At 39.0% G+C, this 20,532-nt stretch overlaps 4 protein-coding genes across 4 annotated transcripts; 2 read left to right on the top strand and 2 right to left on the bottom strand.

The window, feature by feature from the left end:
- Window positions 1-2,166: 2,166 nt before the first annotated feature.
- On the top strand, window positions 2,167-6,213 carry pdcd2 (programmed cell death 2). Its single transcript, XM_053318703.1, has 8 exons — window positions 2,167-2,392; window positions 3,048-3,156; window positions 3,343-3,399; window positions 4,013-4,201; window positions 4,348-4,500; window positions 4,639-4,739; window positions 4,873-4,986; window positions 5,256-6,213. The coding sequence occupies exons 1-8, from the start codon at window positions 2,213-2,215 to the stop codon at window positions 5,433-5,435; spliced, it is 1,083 nt and encodes a 360-aa protein (XP_053174678.1). The 5' UTR covers window positions 2,167-2,212; the 3' UTR covers window positions 5,436-6,213.
- A 436-nt stretch (window positions 6,214-6,649) lies between these two features.
- Window positions 6,650-12,823, bottom strand: tbp (TATA box binding protein). The gene is made up of 9 exons (XM_053341486.1): window positions 12,771-12,823; window positions 12,094-12,295; window positions 11,018-11,171; window positions 10,608-10,791; window positions 10,270-10,357; window positions 9,888-9,979; window positions 9,565-9,732; window positions 8,800-8,894; window positions 6,650-8,490 (listed from the first exon to the last, which is right to left on the bottom strand). The coding sequence occupies exons 2-9, from the start codon at window positions 12,142-12,144 to the stop codon at window positions 8,411-8,413; spliced, it is 912 nt and encodes a 303-aa protein (XP_053197461.1). The 5' UTR covers window positions 12,145-12,295; window positions 12,771-12,823; the 3' UTR covers window positions 6,650-8,410.
- A 709-nt stretch (window positions 12,824-13,532) lies between these two features.
- On the top strand, window positions 13,533-15,778 carry psmc3 (proteasome 26S subunit, ATPase 3). Its single transcript, XM_053341374.1, has 2 exons — window positions 13,533-14,497; window positions 15,321-15,778. The coding sequence occupies exons 1-2, from the start codon at window positions 13,553-13,555 to the stop codon at window positions 15,657-15,659; spliced, it is 1,284 nt and encodes a 427-aa protein (XP_053197349.1). The 5' UTR covers window positions 13,533-13,552; the 3' UTR covers window positions 15,660-15,778.
- Window positions 15,779-17,469: 1,691 nt separating this feature from the next.
- Window positions 17,470-20,190, bottom strand: psmb1 (proteasome 20S subunit beta 1). The gene is made up of 6 exons (XM_053340032.1): window positions 20,017-20,190; window positions 19,594-19,701; window positions 18,970-19,051; window positions 18,519-18,648; window positions 18,195-18,301; window positions 17,470-18,066 (listed from the first exon to the last, which is right to left on the bottom strand). Exons 1-6 carry the CDS (start codon window positions 20,115-20,117, stop codon window positions 17,881-17,883), a joined length of 714 nt encoding a protein of 237 aa, XP_053196007.1. The 5' UTR covers window positions 20,118-20,190; the 3' UTR covers window positions 17,470-17,880.
- Window positions 20,191-20,532: the final 342 nt, after the last annotated feature.

Here is a 20,532-nt window from a genome sequence, read left to right as displayed (position 1 = left end):
TCTCATGCTGTACTAATGTGTGTGCTTGAGAGAAAGAGAATAATGATTGACACACCTTCAATAGTATCATCTGTAACATAAAATAAACACATGGACAACCACTGCTTGCACTGCACATTCATCAGTAATAATGAAAGTGGCTACAACCTGAAATTAATCTTTCTATTGATATTTATTTTTGTCATAACACCGATTTTCATTTAATTCCCATATGGTCTGTATAGGTTTTACACAGTGAAGCTGGTCAGATATCATTATCACAGCAGTGAGTTTATTATAATTATTAGCTGAATCGACAATGATTCTGCCTCTACAAAATGAGATAAGACTTTATTGACAGCGGAATTCAAGTAATGATTCTATATATATTGGAGTGTGGAGAATTAATTTTAGGAGTCACACAACCGGAGGAAAGAACCTGCTCTGTAGTCTGTTGTATAGTTGTATATGTAAAACTTTGCACTGCTCCAAAGCGATATAGTACTTTTTGCTGTGCTACTGACCTCTTTAAAAACACTGAGATGTTTTTGTGTCCTCGACCCCAACGTCCAGGCTTGGATACAAGGGTTCAGTCACCACAAGCAGGCCTGAAATCTGCTTTTCTTTCTGTTCCATATGTTTTTCTCTTTTTAAATGTCAGAACTCATATTCCTAATATTCCTATAGATTACCAAATCTCAAAGAAGAGGTCTGACAGCAGATGAAAAGTAGTATTAAGGTGGAGGTCCCTCCAGATTACTCAATGAATTCTCTCATTATTAGACATTATATTCTTGAACTCTTTTCAGCTCAAACCAACAGCAAGATGGGAAAAATCAAACCTTGTACAAAGCACTGGAGAAAGTTAAATTAATCTATATAACCCTGATTTGGAAATAATATCAGTGAATGTATGCAAATATTCATACCGTCACCAAGGTTGAATTTTATGGCACATGTAACAGACGTCTCCTGCCTCCTGTGCCATCCCGTGTGGGGGAAAGGGAGGTGGAGAAACTTTTAAGACTGGAGGAGCAAAGAAGAACCCATCTCGAGCAGTTGATGAATGTCCTACTGGACATAGACAGACAAGAATATCATATTTGTAGGCTTATGTTAGAATAATTTGTTCAGTATTACAGATGTATGTACAGATGTACAGATCTAACCTCCAGTATTGTTGTTGTTAGATATGTTTGTGTCTTTAAATTACTTCCTATTGATTTATTTTGTTTAACTTTTACTTCCAAGAGGTGTTTTAGGGTAAGTCCAATTTCTTATCCTATTTTATGATCTGTTTAATCGCTCTTATTGCATTATAGGACACGTCATCAGTATAATAGGGAGGAGTATTAGGATCTATTCTGAAGTAAGTATTAGGGTGGATCTAAAAGTACATTAAAGTACTCAGGTCATTGAGGTAAGTACACAATAAGTACTTCCTGAAATGGTAAATAATAAGTATAAAAGGTGTGTTAAGGTATGTAAAACTACACATCTTCAGAAACATAATTTGCTTCAGATAAGCAAAATAATTGTGTAATCATTCAGAAAAGCCAACTGCATGTGTGTAAAAACACATTTTTACATTTGGAACAGCTTTTTTTTTTTTTTTTTTTTTTTTAATCAATGAAGTTCTCCAACATTGTTGAAACTGAACACGACTGAATTTTACGATATTTTTTAGAGGATATCATAAACGTTACACAGTCTGACCTATAGGGTTTGGTTTTCAAACCTGAAGATGTAATTTAATGTAGACACACATGGGGGCAGTCTTTAAACCGCCCCTCCAGAATATTAAACTTCTGTTCTAAAATGAAACATTTTATCTTGTGTGTATATATATTGTTTTGTATATTTTTGTATATTTTTTGTGTACATATATATATAGGCTATATATATACATATATATATATATAGGATATTTACACCATCTAGTGGACAGATGGGTAAATACAAAAAAATGATAAAATATTTTTCCTGACGAGTATTAAAGTTTCAGATGAACACTCTTTCCAAACAAATCTTCAGATATCTAGACAGGAAGTTATGATGAATAATAATGAATACCATAACACATCTATAGAGAGCTGTAGCGGAACGTTTCAACCAGTGGTCTGTGTTTCCCCACGGAAGAGTTACTAGACTGTACCTGAGTTGCATGTGTTGTGTTTTTCGGACTGTTACTGTTTACTATTTCAGGCAGTCGCTTTTGTCCGGAGGTACAACCATGTCCTTGGCGGAGGTAGTCCTGGGTTTCCTGGAAGACGCGGAGCCGTGGCGGCTTCGCTCGCCGCAGTTTCCCAGTAAAGTCGGAGGGAAGCCAGCGTGGCTCTCCCTGCGAGGCCTGCCCTCACTGTCCGGGCTGGAGTGTGACATATGCCGCCTGCCTCTGGCCTTTCTGCTGCAGGTCAGTGGCCCAGAGCAGGGAGGGAAACTGGGCTCAATAATTTCCTGTGATCCTGTGGAGCTCTCTTTTAATTAGTCATTATAGTGAGAGAGTGGTTAAATAGAGATAGTGATAATGTCATCATGGAGCTGCTCCATCTCAATACATACTGTAACTGCTGGTTTCACGATAAGTGTATATCTTCTCAGTCACAGTTGAAAACCTATTTGTATATTGGCTTTTGACGTTGAAATTAAAAGAGCACTTGATGACAGAGTCAGTAAAGCAGATTATAAAGCTTTGAATTCATGCTCAGGGAGACAGAGTTTGAGGTTTGATACTGACTTCAAGATCCAAAGGAACATCAGGGTGAGGGTGGGATTTACAATGTGAGGTAAACCCATAGACTGTATATAAGAAAATAAGTAAACCCCAAATGAAAATTCTTCTGTTTACTTTTGTGTAATCTGAAATTGTGTTATACTTCACACAACTCCATAAACCAAATCCAAACTTAACTATTAAGGCTGGATCACTTGCAGTGCAATTTAAAATAGCCTCACTACCTAAAGCAGACTTTAAGCCTGTGGACCTCATTCAGTTTCACAAAGAAGCAACAGAGGAGAGAGCCCTCTCCTGCTACAGACAATCATGACTCTTCTCTTCTCTGCTGCAGGTGTACGCACCCATTTCTGGTCAGGACAGAAGTTTCCACAGAACTTTGTTTCTGTTCTGCTGCAAAACTCCTGAGTGCTACACACGTAATGACAGCCGCTGTATGAAAGGTACCTCATTTTCTCACTTTAACACCTCACTCAACATCTTCAGTCTTTGCTTGCCTTTCTTTTCCTTCTTCTTTCCCTTTCTTTGTCCTTTACACATTTTTTAAATCCCTTCTTATCTGTTTTTTGGAGCATTTGCTTGATTTTTTTAAATAGCCTAAATACGTTTTCTGTCTTCTTTTTCATAAGTATTCAGAAGTCAGCTGCCTAGAAAGAATGAGTTCTACCCGTACGACCCACCACCAGGTTTGTACATTTGCCAGTATGTACGTCAAAGTGTGATTCTTTATCCTCTCTTACGTCACCTACTCAAGGTGTTGATGTTAGCCATGTCTGAACAGACATGATATGTCCTGGTTGAGTGCTTGTTCGAAAGTACTCACAGTAGTAGTGTTGTCAGCCTGCAGTCACTGTGTTTTCTAACGTTGAGCTGACTGGTGTCTATATCACACTTATATACACATTGATATAATATGAAAGGACATATTGAATTTGCCAAATAATTTTTGAACTGGTGAAACTGGATTGTTTGTTTTATCTGCAGGAATTAATTTTGCAATTATATAGGATCATATTTGTCTGTTTTTACATAATTGGACAATAGTTTGGTTTTGGTGTGAAAATCTTTGTAATGATCAAGAAGAACAAATCGCTGAACCATTTAATTAAATAGTGTAGTGGGTGCCATATCTATAAAATTCTGATAAACCTGATCAACTCTAGAGCCTGTTTTCTTATTGGTTCTTATCAGTATTTTCATCATTTTGACTCCATCTGTGGGTCATAAAACAGCAGTTATAGCTGACCTACACATTTAGACTTGCTCTGTTTTAAGGTTTTTTTCTCTCTCTCTCCTCAGAGGATGAACCCCCCAGCGATCTCGATAAAGATCACAGTGTGCTGCCTGTCTGTGGAGTTAAACTGTGCTGGGTGTGTGGTTGCCCTGGCAACAAAGCCTGCTCCCGCTGTCACGCTGTAACCTACTGTGGAAAACACCACCAGACCCTCCACTGGAAACACGCACACAAGAAGGAGTGTGGCAGCACAGGTGTGTGTGTGTGTGTGTGTGTGTGTGTGTGTGTGTGTGTGTGTGTGTTATGTGCTGCTACAGTAAGAAAAGCAGTGGTAATGTGAGAGCTTGTGTTTTCTTTCTTAAATAATCCTTATTTGTTTTGTCTGTCTCTCTATGTATAGAAGCATCTGTTGTCACAGCCTCTCCCTGCGTCTTCCCTGAGTCTGAGCTGGTCATTGAGCCTGAGGAAGAGGAAGAGGAAGAGGAAGAGGAGGCTGAAGGAGAAGAGCAGACGGCCAATGCTCAGAGTGAAGATTGTCCGTCCTTAGACGAAAGTAAGCTTTACTTTATGTCTGTCTAATTTTCTTACGTACAGAAAAAAACTCAGATATATAGTTTTAGTACTATTCTAACTACAAAACACAATGTTCATCAATATGAAAAATAGACATACTTCTCTTCCATTTCTAAAGCTCTGGCAGAGACAGACCTAGAGGAGATGGCTATGCATGAGACTGAAGACAACAAAGCCTTCCAGCGGTTTAAAAAGAAAATCGCTCCAGAGCCACACCAGGTAAAAAAAAAAAAAAAGACTTGAACCAATCAATGTAATCGAGTTCTTGGAGTCTTTCCTTTCAATGGTGATATAAAGTCATAAAAAACCCACACTGATGTTTTTCTCCATCTCATTGCTGTGTCATGCTTAGGTGGTGCGTTACAGTCGAGGTGGCTCTCCCTTGTGGGTCTCCTCCACGCACATCCCTTCAGATCAGGACATCCCAGCATGCACCTGTGGCGCCAAGAGGACTTTTGAGTTTCAGGTTTGTTGTTTGACACTCCAGTAATCCAACATCTTATGTATCTTTCTTTTCTTTTTTTCTCCTTCCCAACTTCACCTCGTCTTGTTCACCTTCTCACTGGCTTTCAGTACAGTGGTGCTGTCTTGTACAAGTATATGATGTTGTGTGTGCATATTGGTGAATTTATGATCTTTGTAGATGCAATTGTTTCACTATATTAAAAAAAATCTGTACATAAGGTTAACAAGCCATTAAACACTTCCTTAATAATTGTATGTCTGTCTTTCTAGGTGATGCCCCAGCTGTTGAACAGTCTGTGTGTGGACTCCACAGGAGCCAGTATTGACTGGGGGACCCTGGCTGTCTACACATGCTCCGTCAGCTGTAACCATGACGACGAGTACTGCCCTGAGTTCATTTGGAAGCAGGACTTCAGCTCAGATCAACAAACACAGATTAAACAGTCATAATATCTCTGTTATGGTGGACAGAGTCTTAAGATGCTCAAACAGTTGTGAAAACTTGGACTCAGCAGTGATGATCACACTTGAAGTGACTTAACTTCCCAACAAGTAGACTCGACATGTTCTACTGCTGATGTATGTGACTGATGAGACATGGACCAGTTGTTAACATCAGTAGCCTGTCTTTTCTGACTGGTGAGAACAACGTGTTTACTGGGTTATTTCCATTCTTAGTCCTCCATACTGTTCATACAAGACATATTTACCTGTGTGTATATATATCAAAGTGTGACTTTCATTTTTGCTTTCTTAAAAAAAAGTTGAAATTTATCTCCATAGATAAATATTGACTTCAATTCAAAAGGGGCTTTGTTGGCATGGGGAATGTGTGTTTACATTGCCAAAGCAGGTGTGAAATGCAGTCTGTCTTCTCTGGGGAGTCTGGTCTTCCTGTGGTGGTCATGATCAAGTTTTGGATCTGCCACTGAGTATTCTCTGGAGTGCTATTTGGTCCTAAACAGTTTCCCGCAGAAAATTACACATGAGCAATGTTGCCATGTGTAAGTGGTAAACGCAACTAGCTTTGACAATAAAACATTGCACCTATCGTAATAATTTCAGATAGCCTATTACTACTGCACATTGTATTCTGTCACTTTCCTTCAATTTAAGGTATTCTCTGAACTATATTATATAGTAATTAGTTATTTAGTAGTTTTATTCTCTGAACTACAGTCACCTGCAACTTCATTGGGAACACTTGCAATACAATATAATTAAATCCAATACAACAGCTCTGCTATAAATTCAGCTTTTTTAAAGTTTATACATTTTTGGTTTTTGTTGACATTGTCAAAAAAGTGATAATTCTACTTTGTTTATTACTGAGGTTGTACTAAGTGGTGGTGGTGTACCTTCTCATGTATGTCAATGGAGTGGACAAAATATTAGGATCACCTTTCAATATAATTCACCCTAATACACCACAATCACTCAATAATGAACATAAAGCAGAATTTTCACACATCTGAGTGACTTAAAATTGACGTTTTGTAACATCAGCTGATAAAATGCGCAGCAGCACCGCAGCATTTTACACTTTATGCCGTTAATATCACCTGTTTAGTTTGATTTTTTATCATTAGTGATTATCATCCTAATTCTGCATGTATGCATTATTTGGTTTTACAGTTGTCCTATTTTGTAAAAGCTTGGTTGGTGAGTAAAAATAGTTCACTGGAAAAATACAAGAAGCAGCTTGAACCATAGAGCCAGAATGTACACATTTATTAATGCACAGTGCAGCACATTAACATTTTCAGAAGAAACAGAATTGCATTTGGACATGACAGGAGTTTGTGGTGTTCAGGCCTCTGCTAAAACCTTGTTTCTTCTGCCAACACAGACACCAGGTGTCAGACACACAGATGATGAAGCTGACTTAAAAACATGTTAACCAAATCTTTGAATTTGTAACTGCTCCAGTTTTTAGGGATGTGCCAAGTAGAAATGTGTGACACTCAAGCACACATACAAGTGCCCAAGATTTAAACATTTAAATGTTTTTTGTCCGTGTGTGAGCATCGTTATAAAATAACTCTGTAATAACTTTTAAATATTGTTTTAAATGGCCAAAAAGAAATACACAAGAAAGCTTAAAAACAAAACAAATATGGCAACATGATGCATAGTTTACCTGCCATCATACGGTCTTTTAGTGCTACTGAAGTTAAGATGTAACTGATTTTAAGAGTTATAAACCACTTTATTTAAATTCAAGTAAAAGAAGACGCTGTCTACTTCAAGTTGTCTTTCTTCACATTTTAGTTTTGGTTGAAATTATCTAAAATCCTGATCTTCATTCTTTCTTTCAATTTTAAATAGAGAAGTTTAACCATTAACACGCTCATGTTTGAAATTACAGCATCTAAACCGTGTAAAAAAGAAAATCCTTGTTTGAACTTGAAACCAACTCCATCTCTGCTAAAGATTACAGTACAAAGAAATTAAGTCTCAGCAACCCAGACCAAGTGATACAAATCTTGATGAACAAACCAACTTGGTAAGCATTTTAAAAGGTGCGGTTTGTAGAATTAGTGACATTCTCATTTTAACTTGATAAAACACTAATTAAAACTATACTTATAAATATTATATTCCATTTCTGTCAAATCTGCACTGCTGGATGTCATTAATTTCTACACACTGCATCTTTTATTTAACAAGCATGTAACTTCATTTAAAGCTTAACACACTGGACTATATGGTCTCATGTCAGTTTTTGAATTTTAAGGAAAATCCACATCCAGCATCAATGAAATCAAGACTTAGCTGAACCCAGTTCCAATTGATTTCCATTACAAAGTAAAGAGGACAAAAGGCAGACTGATCTGTGCTGGGATAAAAAGCCTCCTTAAAATGCTGAACTAAAATCTTACCAAATACTGTTATTAGGAATGTGAGGCAAACAGACCTGAATGCATATTGCTTCAACTGGGGGGACTGAGCAGACAATTATAAAATACAATATACAAAACTATTTAAAACTGCTTAAAATAAAAACAACAGACAGTCAGAATCGACTGTCTCTCTTCTAATCAGCGATTTTTACATTTTCTTACAGTCTTATGTACAATCAGGGATGTGACCAATCGTGACAACATAAAAAGCCAAAAAAAAATTGTGTGCGGAAATCAGTCGGAAATAAATGGAGCTGTGTCTGCTACCATACCATCATGTGAGATCTGAACAAAGGAACAGAAACTTATAAAAAAATGTGTTTCCCAAAAAATCTGAAACACTGGAGGGCAGAGGAAAAAAAGTAAAAGAAAAAAAGATGAATCACATCCCTGTGCAACAGCCCTTTGAGCAGTCCACTTTTGGAGGTCCACATATATATGCCACTTCCATATGAGTTTTTAAAAGAGGAGTAAAAAGAGGCGGAGGGGGGAAGGGGATGGTAAACGAAGGAGATGCATGTTCTACGTTGTCTTGCGGAAGCCTTTCAAGATGGGGTAGATGTTTTCAAAAGCTTCATAGATCTCTGCTCTCACCTTTGCACCTTGACAACAAACAACAGTGACTTCACTTAGTTACACTTTCATAACAGTGACAGAATAATAATCATCATCATGCATAATCGGGGGGAAACCCATTAATACTTTAATTGTCGCTTGAGGAATCCGATACATTTTTAGGTTTCAGGTTATTAATGTGATACTATCCTTGCAGCAGTGATTACCTACATTGTCTCTTAAGGACAAAATACAGCTGTTTCTATGGGAAATGAAGATACTATCTACTATCATCATATATGTTTGAGATTAGGACATCATAACCATTGTTCCATTAACAGGAGAGAAGGTCTTACCTGTTAGTACGACTTTCCCAGAAACGAAGATAAGCAGGACGATTCTGGGTTTGATCATTCTGTAAATCAGTCCTGGAAACAGCTCTGGTTCATAGCTACAACAGACAAGTTTATTTTAATCATTACAGGAATTACTTTAATATCAGGATCAAATTTAAGAAGAAGACTTTTGAGCTCTCTGCTGCACATTTGCTACAATTCCAAATTTAAGTTCTCACCTTGATGTGAGAGAAATTTAGTTTTATTCAGTTTTATTACACCAAACGATTGTTTAGTCCTTTAAAATATCAATCACCATTTCTCAAGTCCAATGTGACCTCTACAAATGTCTTGATTTGTCACTACCAGCAGTCCACAACCCAAAATATTTAGTTTACTGACTGAGAAGACTAAAAAAATCAAAAAATATTCACATTTGAGAAACTGGAATCAGAAAATTTAGACTTTTTTTTTTTTAATAAAACAAATGATTAAAAGATAGATACAAAGATTAATCAATTATCAAAATAGTTGGGGGTTAATTTAACAGTTGGCAACTAATTGTTGTAATTAATCAGCTAACTGATGCAGCTCAAGCAAAAGGGGGAAGTCAGTTTATTTGTGTTGACATTGACAATAATAAACCAATATGATCCTTTCCATCTGTGATAACTCTTGACACATCATGAATTCTCATAACGCAGGTATCATGTTGGTAGTTTGTAAAAGCATAAACAAGTGTTTGTGGCTTTTATCTGCACATTGCAATCAACAAAATGAACTGACCTGCTGAACTGTTGATGTGTGAGGACTAATCCCTCCAGCCGAATGGGGAACTTCACATCGCAGCTGCCCACCATGTTCTGTATCTTAAAGTCCAGGAACTTGGCAGGAAAGCCGAGTTTCTGCACTACACGGGCGTATTTTCTGGCAGCTAACCTCGACTGCTCTTCACTGAGGAGGTAGAGGCAAGAAAGCAATATAAGAAACATTTTCCTCTTCTTTGTTTGTTCTTCATACTAAAGAAAGCACTCTAGTCAAATAGTGGCTTTGTTTATGACGTTTATCAAAAGAAAGTTCATCCTTGTCTATAAAAGTTTTATGCTGACCTCTTTGCTCCAGTGCAAACCATCTTGCCGGAGCTGAAGATGAGAGCAGTGGTCCTGGGTTCTCGTATTCTCATGATGACAGCAGCAAAACGCTAAAAGACAGACAGAGAGACAGCGAGAGGGAGAAAGAGTGGGGGTGTCATTTCCTTTTTTTTTTTGTATATATTTCTCATGTTTTAGTGCAAATTTGGGGATGACGATGCTGCAAGAAGAATGACAGGAGGACTCATCAGATTCATCTCTATTAACATCACAACAACAAAACCACACAATTTGGCCATGTGGTCAAACATTTCTGGACCACGATGTTGAATAAAGAGAAAAAAAGAGTCACATTATTGAGCAACATACAGCTGATCACAGTAATGTACAGCAGTCTCACCTTTGGGTTATACTCGGCATTCCTGGCTCTCAAGGCAATGGTCTTCAAGTCTAGTTTACAGCCCAGATTTACAGTAGATACTATGTTCCTAACAGTGAGGAAAGTAAAAAAAAAGCAAAGATATCCAAGTAAGAGACATAAATGGAAACTTTTCAATCAGTAACTCAGACTCAAGTTAAATACTGGCCACTAACTAAAAAAGCAAGATGTCAGCTGTGTTCATGTTTGGAATCTGTTACCATTAGCTAGATGATGATGATGATTTCAAAGAGCGATGCACATAAAAATTGGGATGAAATGATACTTTTACAGTTTTGTCCATTGAATATGAAACATACTGTAGCTGTGGTACTATTCCAGAGCTCTCTGAGGCTGGCGTGGCCGGTGTGATCGGGGTCATGGGGGTCAGTGGAGTGTTGTAGGGGTGTAGTGGCGTGTTCCCTGGCAGTGCTGTGGTGGTTGAGCCTGCTACTGTCTGGGAATGAAAAAGTTGAGGGGTCTGCCCTGATGTACTTGGAAGACCTGGAAAACAGGGAAAAACATATTTTTCCACATAAATGCCCATATTGTCTACTCAGATAATAAATATTTGGACTACTTTCGTAGAGAGAAAGGGGTAAACAATTCTAACTATCTTCTGTGAAGCCTGTCGGTTGTCAGGTTTACTTGAACAGAATGAACTCAAAATGAGTTCATGTTGTGGGGATGAAAGGAAAGAGGAGGAAGATTACGGCAGTGTGTGTTGTACCTGCATTGGCCTGCTGTGCCTGTTGCTGCTGTTGTTGTCTCTGCTGTTCCTCCAGTATCGACAGACTGTTGGTGTTCTGGACAGGCTGGGGTGTCAGGCCTGACCCATATGGCATCATGGGACTGAAAATAGGCATTCCTGGTGTCATGGCACCCTGCAAAAAAAACCCAGCAGAGTCATATTAGGTCACGCTAAAGTTCACCATAATCAGAGTTTTTTCTCTACCAAAAATGGTTAATTTAAAATTACTCCTTTTTTTCAGTAGCAGCTCAAGACATTATTTTTTGAAAGTGATAAAATCCTTTGGCTAGAGCAGTATACTGTAAACTCAGAGCAGCACACAGCTTGTTTATGCATTCATCAGTGTAATAGTAAATATTTCAGTGATTTCCTCAGAATGAATGGGGAAAACTATTTCAATAAATTATACATCTATATTCATAGTAGATTCTTAAGTTGTTCAAGTATCAATAACATCCATAGACAATATGCATCTTACCACTAAGAAATATCTACCTGACTGGTACTAATGTACAGTGTACTAACATATATACATCATTTTAATGTCAAGGAGGCACATTGTTTTTGAAGAATGGAAGAGAATTCATACAAAAAGTTCATTTTGTTACCTGTCAAATAATATTTTGGTTATGCACATAATGCTGTACGTTTTCGTTACGTTGTCTCCTTCCAACAACTTTTGAATATAATTGTTTAATGTGTATTAAGTTTAAAGCTAACATAGGGATGACATCTCTAAATTCACTTTAGACTGAGAGCTTGAGGGGATACATCTGACCTACTCTGATCTACATTCAGGGCAAGTTCGTGCTCTCTGCCCCTCAATCAGATGAAGACAAGCTCCTTCATTGTTTCACTGGGTGTCAGGAAACTACAATGTTATTTAAAACACTGCAGAAGCTTGAGCAAAGTTTCACTCCCAGCTGTCACAATCTGATGTATGTGAGTTCCTCAACATGATCATAAATGAAACGATGGTAAAACATGCTTAGCAAAATTGGCCAGGGACATTAATACTTTTAAAATCTCATACACATAAAATACTTGAAACCTACCTGTGGAGAGGCCAGCCCCTGAAAGGCTGGTATACTGTTGTTCTGGTCCATCTCTTCAGGTCTGTTCACTGCCACCCAGGAGGCAGAAACACGGGACACACAGACCGGGTACGAGCCTCACAGCTGAGTCCACAGTCCGCTTCACAGGAGGAAAACACTGCACACTGCCCCCTTCGTGTCTCCTCTCTCTGACAGCTATGTGCTGCATGAAAAGATGGACAGAGCCGATGTTAAAACGTACATTCGTGACAAATATATCTAGCTGTAGATCAATAAAAACGACCGAGGAGTCAGCAGACGACATAACCCCGGATCAGCTGCAGCGGTGGCGCGAACATAGCCGCAGCTCTGCTAACTACATTTAGCTTCAGCTCCTCTACACTTATCATTTATTGCAGTGACTCCTCCTTTATGTATGTTAGCATGCAGGACACAGGTGACTACAAATCTATCTATATATCGCCCTGTTCCTAGGAGGTCTTCACAGTCTCCAAAATACACCAGCAGCATACGAGGCTAGCTCAAGTTAGCCGCCGAGCTAATGTTAGCAGCATGAGCTAACGTGAACCGGTTAGTTTAACGTGATGTGAAATACAACAGAATATTTATGTGCTTTAAAAGCTGCAAATAACTGAGAGGTTCATATCTGCAACACAAGATATTTTATCTCAACTTACAGTCAAACTCTGCCAGGTAGTATGCACACGAGCACAGTTCTATTAGGCTCGTGAGCGTCGATTACTTCCTCTTTTTTTCTCTGGTTTCCTTCCTCCTCTTCTTTTGTCGTTTAATTGAGCTTTTAGGGGCTTTACTTCCACCTGCTGGACTGAATGTGGAGAGCAGCTACACTACTACTACATGAAGTCTGCAAACACCACCTGAACGTTTCTCTAATATCTAGAGTCATGTAATGTTATGAGCATGTCTCTACAAACAGCACATTAGAAATAGAAAGAAGATTAAAAAGTAAAAAAAATTGGATAGTAAATTACTAAATCAATATATAAAGCAACATACGAGTTTAATAAAGACAAAAAGTACACTCAACCGTTTTTACAGTCTTCATATTAAAGATTTAAAAGTCTGTAAGTTCTGATTTCTTTAACAAATACTGAGAAAGGGTTTTTTGTTGGCAAACTTACATTTATTAATATTTTATTTATTTATTAAAACCTTTACTCCCCAGTTGTAAACAGTTGTAAACTGTTTTAATAAAGCTGTTTAAAAAGAAAAAAAAGAAAAGAGGAGGGCACGTGCCATCAAACTTATTATTATTATTATTATTCTGTTTAATTTCATCAAGTACACACTTAGTTTATCCTTATTTTAATAAATCTGTTAAAAAAAACAAACAAATACAATTTAGAAAAAATACAAAAGATAAATAAAATTTAAAGCTGGTCGGCCGGATGTAGACGCTTCATTTCCGTCCCAGAGTCTGAGGCATACAGAGAGAAAGATGGCGTCGCTGAGTGACAAGTCAGTTTGGGACGAGGTGGAGGATGGCATCGGAGAAGAAGTGTTAAAAATGTCCACAGAGGAGATCGTCCAGCGGACTCGACTTCTCGACAGTGAGATAAAGATAATGAAGAGCGAGGTGCTGCGGGTGACCCACGAGCTGCAGGCCATGAAGGATAAAATCAAAGAAAACACGGAGAAGATCAAAGTGAACAAAACGCTCCCCTACCTGGTCTCCAACGTCATCGAGCTGTTGGACGTGGACCCCAACGACCAGGAGGAGGACGGGGCCAATGTAGACCTGGACTCCCAGAGAAAAGGAAAGTGCGCAGTCATCAAGACATCTACCCGGCAGACCTACTTCCTGCCGGTCATCGGTCTGGTAGACGCGGAGAAGCTGAAGCCTGGAGACCTGGTAGGTGTCAACAAAGACTCCTACCTGATCCTGGAGACCCTCCCGACTGAGTACGACTCCAGGGTGAAGGCCATGGAGGTGGACGAGCGCCCCACAGAGCAGTACAGCGACATAGGTGGTCTGGATAAACAGATCCAGGAGCTGGTGGAGGCCATAGTGCTGCCCATGAACCACAAGGAGAAGTTTGAGAACCTGGGCATCCAGCCACCTAAAGGAGTCCTGATGTATGGACCACCCGGGACAGGAAAGACCCTCCTGGCCAGAGCCTGCGCTGCTCAGACCAAAGCCACCTTCCTGAAGCTAGCCGGCCCACAGCTGGTCCAGATGTTCATCGGAGATGGAGCCAAGCTGGTGAGAGACGCCTTCGCCCTGGCCAAGGAGAAGGCCCCATCCATCATCTTCATCGATGAGCTGGACGCCATCGGCACCAAGAGGTTCGACAGCGAAAAGGCAGGAGACAGAGAGGTGCAGAGGACCATGCTGGAGCTGCTCAACCAGCTGGATGGGTTTCAGCCCAACATGCAGGTCAAGGTGAGGCTGCGGACACACACTCACAACGCTGGAGTCAGCATCTGATTCATCCACTTTTCATTTGAACAGAATCTAAACATCAGTAAGACAGACTGGTGTACACAGTTTCTACAACTTTTTGTGGATTTGTGTTACACTGTTATGTGGCCTGGATTAACTCTAACTCCTCTACTGTTCTTTCTTAAGAAACTGGACTCAATAATTACTCTGTAGAGTTAATTCAGACAAAACTGTTCACCACAAGTCAAACAAAGCTGAAACCATGTGGATCAGGGTACATGTGCCACTAAAAGCCTACACATCTAATGTCAGTTCACAGTGTCTGTAATATGACGCTACTTTATGATAACCACTAAACAATGATTTCCTATTCTAACACGGCTGCAATATCAGAGACAAGCACTGTTATTGGTACATTTTCTCAGTCTACACTTAATGTGCTCACACATTTTATAACTACATGTACCATTCCGAATTGTTGAAAACAGAGAACTCAGTTTTCTTAATTTTTAGATTCTGGACAACTAAGATTTTCTTTTTCTAGCAGACTGAACAGAGACAGGAAGCTGGGTTTTTTTTTCAGATGTACCGATTCTAAGTGGACACAAAAGAACAATATTACACACAGTTCGAATTGCCATGAAATACGGACACAAGAGGGTGCAGATGTTTTCAAAACAATCTGTAAATATACTAACTTAAAATATTTTTATACAAATAAGTAAAAAAAGACTTCTCATCATTTTTATTCACCTCAGCGGCTTCCAGTGTTAAGTTTTCAGTATTACAGTTTAACTACAGTGATATTGTTGATATTTTTTAGGTGATTGCTGCCACCAACAGAGTGGACATCTTGGACCCTGCGCTGCTCCGCTCAGGTCGTCTGGACAGGAAGATTGAGTTCCCCATGCCAAACGAAGAGGCCAGGGCTCGCATCATGCAGATTCACTCCCGCAAGATGAACGTCAGTCCCGATGTCAACTACGAAGAGCTGGCCCGCTGCACTGACGACTTCAACGGGGCCCAGTGCAAGGCTGTGTGTGTGGAGGCCGGTATGATTGCGCTGCGCCGCGGGGCCACAGAGCTGAACCACGAGGATTACATGGAGGGAATCCTGGAGGTGCAAGCCAAGAAGAAGGCCAACCTGCAATACTACGCCTGAGGACACTACATGTGTCTGTTTGTGTGTGAGAGTCTTTGATTATTAAAACAGTTGTAGAGATAACACTTGTTACAGTTGCTGAGTAATTTGGGTTAATAAAAGGAAATAAATTCACAGAATTGAGTGTTGTTGTGTTTCCTCCTAAACAAGGAAGATGTTGGTTGGCTTTACGTGGTACAGAATGATCTTACACAGGGCTGCAACTATTATTATTTTCATGATTAATGTAACGAATATTTTATCAATCGATGTTTGTGCTTAAAATCCATAAAATGTCAAAGGTCATGGTTACTGTTTATTATTATAGAGAAGTATCAAAACCAGAAAATATTCACATTTGGGACGTTGGTACAAGTGATTTTTCTTCCATCATCTTCAGTAAAACACTGCTGAAATGATGCAATTTTCAAAATAAGTGCCTATTAAATTTCTGTTGAGTGACTAATCAATCAACTAATCGTTGCAGCTCTAATTGCACAGTTGCTGTGCGCTTTTATTACATTAATATTCAAATTAACAACTAGTGAAGTTGGAATACATAGTCATATACATAGTGAGTCATAGTGAGTGGAATACATAGTGAGTCAGTTATTTCCAGGTCAGCTGATCAGGAAAATATCTGACATTTCAACAGTAGTTTATTTAATGGCCCTACTGGATTCACTGTGGAGTACACTAATGTACATTTATATAGTATTCTACAGCACTGGTAGCAAAACTTCAACAGTCAGCTAAATATCACTGAGCCTTGATGGGATTTATATTCTTCAGTGTATCTTGAAAACGAGTTACATGCACGTATCACATCACAAGTTATTGGTAGTAATTGCTTCCTTTTTCTCCAAACTGGAAACTTCCCTTTACAGTGAAAACATTACACAAAGGCAAGACTGAACAAACGGGTCTTGAGCTTATTTTTCAAGGTGTTCAGAGTCCTCAGATCTTAATTTAAATGGGAGATAGTTCTAAAGTTCATAACCTCAAAAGAGTCTCCTTTAGTTATAAGCCTCGTTCTGGGAACAACCAGCAAACCCTGATCAGAATAAAATAATCCAGTTCTTTGTATGATCATGATAAAACAGAAAAAGCAGGGAAGAATACTGTAAATAAGGAGTGATGTCTAAAGGTCCAAGATATCCTTCCTGCATCTCTCTTGTGCTTACATACTTCATTTCTCATCAGCTATATTGAAGTGTGGACATTTCTTGCTGCACAGGAATGTGTCAGTACAGGTCTGTGGCTCTGACACTGGCATGAATGAAGCAAATGTCAAGCGAACTGTATACTTAAAATAAAAACCCTTTCATTTTAGTTCCTAATTTTGTAGTTGGAGGCAAAAATATTCCAAGCACAAATAAAAATGTAGCAGACTTTTGATCTTGTTTGGTTTGTCTGCATCTTTCATTAAAGAAAACCAATTAATTTCATCTGCTGTGTAAGTAAATATTCATCACATTAATGCTGGTCTTAGGCAAATACACACAATACATGTTGCCTTTTTGGTTTTAGCTTACTGAGGTGTCAGTGAGGTTAACTGATACAGACCAGGTGGGACCATAGTTAAAACAACTACAGGTCAAGTCATTATTGTGGTCTAGTTAATAAGTTATATGACTATGACTTGAGAATTCAATACAGCTTCTGTTTATCTGTTAAATACATCTAAACTTGATACACATTAATTTTCTACACCTTAATTTATGTATTAGTAGTGCTTATTTTCTTTTCCTTTTATTTCTTTTTGCTCATTAGGATGAGGTCTGTCTGAACTGATGTGTCTGTGTGAGAATGTGAAATGAACGAGAGCAGATTTTTCAATTCTTTACATTTATTAAGAATGTAAAAAGAAAAGCAGAGTATAGTATCCTCTCAAAACATTGTGGAAAGTCCAAACAGGGGCAGATTCTAGGTAAGGTGGAGCAAAGAACTCGCTTCTCAGAACAGGAGTGCTGATCCAGAATCAGGTTCACCAGACAATAACAGCAGAGATTGAAAGGAGGCCCCAATTTTAAATGACTTCAGAAAGTGAACCAATATCAAAAAAATGGAATACAAAGTTCTCTGGTTAAAGTCTGACTTAATAGGCTACTAAAAGCCAACTTGTGGAACAACACTCCCATTTTAAGAAGCCTGATGTTAAGCGACCAAACCAGTACGGTGAATGTGGAAAGAACAGACAGAGAAGGAGAACAGAGACAGCGGGAAACATCGCATCTCTTCTTCAGTCCTTCCTCAGTGGTATTGTCTGCTCATTAATGCCCTCCTTAGTGATAACACACACCCGAAGGGCGTCACCGGTGTAGACGTCTCTTTCTGCCGCCGAGATGAAGACATCTTTGACCAGCTGAACTGCCTTGTCCTTAGTCAGGGGAACATGCTGCACCCCCTCCATGTTCTTGAAACCAATCTGGGGTAATAAAGTGTGTGAAGGAGAATCAGACATGACTGCACCATGTTCAGCTGTTATTAAGCCACTGTGAGGAAACTATGGCTGTATTGGACAGCAACAGATAAGTATACATGTGTGTCACGTACCTGGTTGTCTAGTAGTGGTTGAAGCATTGCACTGGCTGATCCTCCAGCCTTGTAGGTGTCTCGCTGGTAGGAGCCCACTGGGTCAAAGCTGTATACTGCTCCCTTGCCTAAAAAATTTGATATTATGAGCAAAAATGAACAAAGTCGAACTTTAGACAAAATAATGATACAAGCTACACACTGTCAGACAATACATACATAATCAACACTTACAGCCCCCTGAAATCACCACAGTATACAACTGTTTACTGGCACAAATGAGTGCATGTGCATGCAAAGCAACATATTTACTCCTGTTGATACCAGTAGCATTTAAATACTAACCCTCTTCATCCAGTCCTCCGATGATATTGTAGACATAGTAGGGGAAGAACCTCCGGCCGTACAGGATAGTGGACAGCATTGCTGCGATGGCTCCACTGGTCATTGACTTGTTGTTCGAGTGTTTGTACATCTGTGAGAGAAGCAGGACCATTAGTTTCTATGCTGTTTACTAAAAATGAAGTAACCTATAACACCAACTGTAGGTCTTATGAAGAACAAGATAGAGGAGACCTAGCAGGGCAAATATCCATAATGTATAGAGAAATCCTTTTAATTGGTTCTTGTATGATTAGACAAAAAAAGTGATAATTAAAAGCAAAAAGACACATAGAAATATAATTACTATGGCTACTAACTGTGATTAACCAAGATAGTACAGTTAGTGAGTGAGATTAATTTTGAAAAGTTTGAGAATGAAACTAAAGAACTTGAAACCAAGACGCTGGCTCACCTTTAGTCTAGCATCAATGATTTTAGTAAGAGTCAAGCAGTCGCCATGGAAACCACTGCAGCCAATGACAGTTGTGTCTGTCCTGTAAAGGAAGGAAGATAAAATCAGTGAGAGACAGGGCAGTAAAGTCCATAAAGTTGGATGTGATTTGTGTAGTACTAAGTCTGTTGGGTGTCCATACAAGGTTTTCCTCTCCAATCATTCCTCCTGTTCATACTGGATATTAAAAGATCTCCTTAAGAAAGTGCTTTCAATGTAAGTGATGGGGGCCAAAATCCACAGTGTCCCCACACAGTCTACAAAGACTATAAAGTTGAAGGATGTCTACTTGATTTGACTTAATTGGATGGCTGGAGATTCATATTCGCTTCAGATAAACTTAACTGCACTGTCATTGCATTATGAAAGGATCGTCTAATGGTTAGTATGAACAGGTAGAATAATTTGGGGTCCTTTTTGAGAAAGGAAATTCTTTTGCCTGGAACACAACAAATATAAATAATAATATCTTTATAGTTAATTTACACAGCGCTGCTAATGAACCATTACTAATTGCATATTAATTAGATGTGGTATGTTGTCTTTTTAAACTGGCCTTCCTCCACAGTGACGGTGCACACTTACAGCTTGTAGCACTTTGGAGAGTCCCGGCTGTGGATGGAGTATCCTTCACTCAGCCTGGTGTCTGAGGCTACGATGGCAAAGTCCTCCCCGGCCACAGCTAACACAGTCCTGAAAAAAACACAACGCAGGCGGGTTCATTCATCTCCTGAAGAAGCTGACATGATGTAGAGATACTACTTTCATCTGCTAACGGAAGCTACACGTCCGAAACCGAAACTGTACATTTCCACTTATTAAATATATGTTTTGTGAATATCAAACCCAACTTATGATGGTTTATATCATGGAAAAAAAGAAATACTGCCCCGCTCACAAACTTTTTATGAACTTAACCTTTGTTTTGTTTGGGCTGTATTGCTAAGCTGGTTAGCTCGTTAGCTAACAGGCTATGCAACTAGCCAGCGGTTTAAACGGTACACTCACCCTCCGTTGAAAGCGTACGGTGAGAACCGGTGCTCTACGGGACCAGTATAATGATAATCTTTCATCTTCCCGGGGTCTCCAAAAGTCTGAGAAGAAAGCATCTTAGATAAAGAAACGGAGCGGTGTCTAAGCTTCAGCAAACTCGCTGTATCACCGCAATATGGCAGCTTCTTCTTCTCCTACTGTGTTCAGTCTGTGAGAGAAAGGGAGAGAGCGCCCCCACTGGTTGCATGGTGACATGACAGGAACAGATAAATACTGAGATACAATTCACACTGAAAAGTCAGGATATTCTTTATTGTTTCAGTTAAAATAGGAATATATCATTGCAAATAACAAATAATTACAACTGTAATCATATGTTGTCCCTCTGGACCCCAAAATGAAGCTCTACACCATGAAGTGATCCTGTATTTTTAATAAAATATGTATGTAATAGTGCTTTTTTTGTTTTGTTTTTTTATTGCAGAAAACATAGAAACCTGGCAACTTTGCAGAGACCTTACAATTAACATT

Source organism: Scomber japonicus, chromosome 1 (genome assembly GCF_027409825.1).
Source record: "Scomber japonicus isolate fScoJap1 chromosome 1, fScoJap1.pri, whole genome shotgun sequence".
In the NCBI taxonomy this organism is placed as follows: domain Eukaryota; kingdom Metazoa; phylum Chordata; class Actinopteri; order Scombriformes; family Scombridae; genus Scomber; species Scomber japonicus.
This window is presented reverse-complemented; position numbering and strand designations above follow the sequence as displayed.

Excerpts from the sequence above, each read along its gene's own strand:
- psmb1 (XM_053340032.1), bottom strand. The coding sequence starts at position 20,117 with ATGCTTTCTTCTCAGACTTTTGGAGACCCCGGGAAGATGAAAGATTAT. Across the intron at positions 19,702-20,016 it reads CCGTACGCTTTCAACGGAGG|GACTGTGTTAGCTGTGGCCG; the intron begins GTGAGTGTACCG and ends TGTTTTTTTCAG. Across the intron at positions 19,052-19,593 it reads TCTCCAAAGTGCTACAAGCT|GACAGACACAACTGTCATTG; the intron begins GTAAGTGTGCAC and ends CTTCCTTTACAG.
- tbp (XM_053341486.1), bottom strand. The coding sequence starts at position 12,144 with ATGGACCAGAACAACAGTATACCAGCCTTTCAGGGGCTGGCCTCTCCA. Across the intron at positions 9,733-9,887 it reads GTTTGCACTGGAGCAAAGAG|TGAAGAGCAGTCGAGGTTAG; the intron begins GTCAGCATAAAA and ends CTACCTCCTCAG. Across the intron at positions 8,895-9,564 it reads ACACATCAACAGTTCAGCAG|CTATGAACCAGAGCTGTTTC; the intron begins GTCAGTTCATTT and ends TGTCTGTTGTAG.
- pdcd2 (XM_053318703.1), top strand. The coding sequence starts at position 2,213 with ATGTCCTTGGCGGAGGTAGTCCTGGGTTTCCTGGAAGACGCGGAGCCG. Across the intron at positions 3,157-3,342 it reads TGACAGCCGCTGTATGAAAG|TATTCAGAAGTCAGCTGCCT; the intron begins GTACCTCATTTT and ends CTTTTTCATAAG. Across the intron at positions 3,400-4,012 it reads CCCGTACGACCCACCACCAG|AGGATGAACCCCCCAGCGAT; the intron begins GTTTGTACATTT and ends CTCTCTCCTCAG.
- psmc3 (XM_053341374.1), top strand. The coding sequence starts at position 13,553 with ATGGCGTCGCTGAGTGACAAGTCAGTTTGGGACGAGGTGGAGGATGGC. Across the intron at positions 14,498-15,320 it reads AGCCCAACATGCAGGTCAAG|GTGATTGCTGCCACCAACAG; the intron begins GTGAGGCTGCGG and ends GATATTTTTTAG.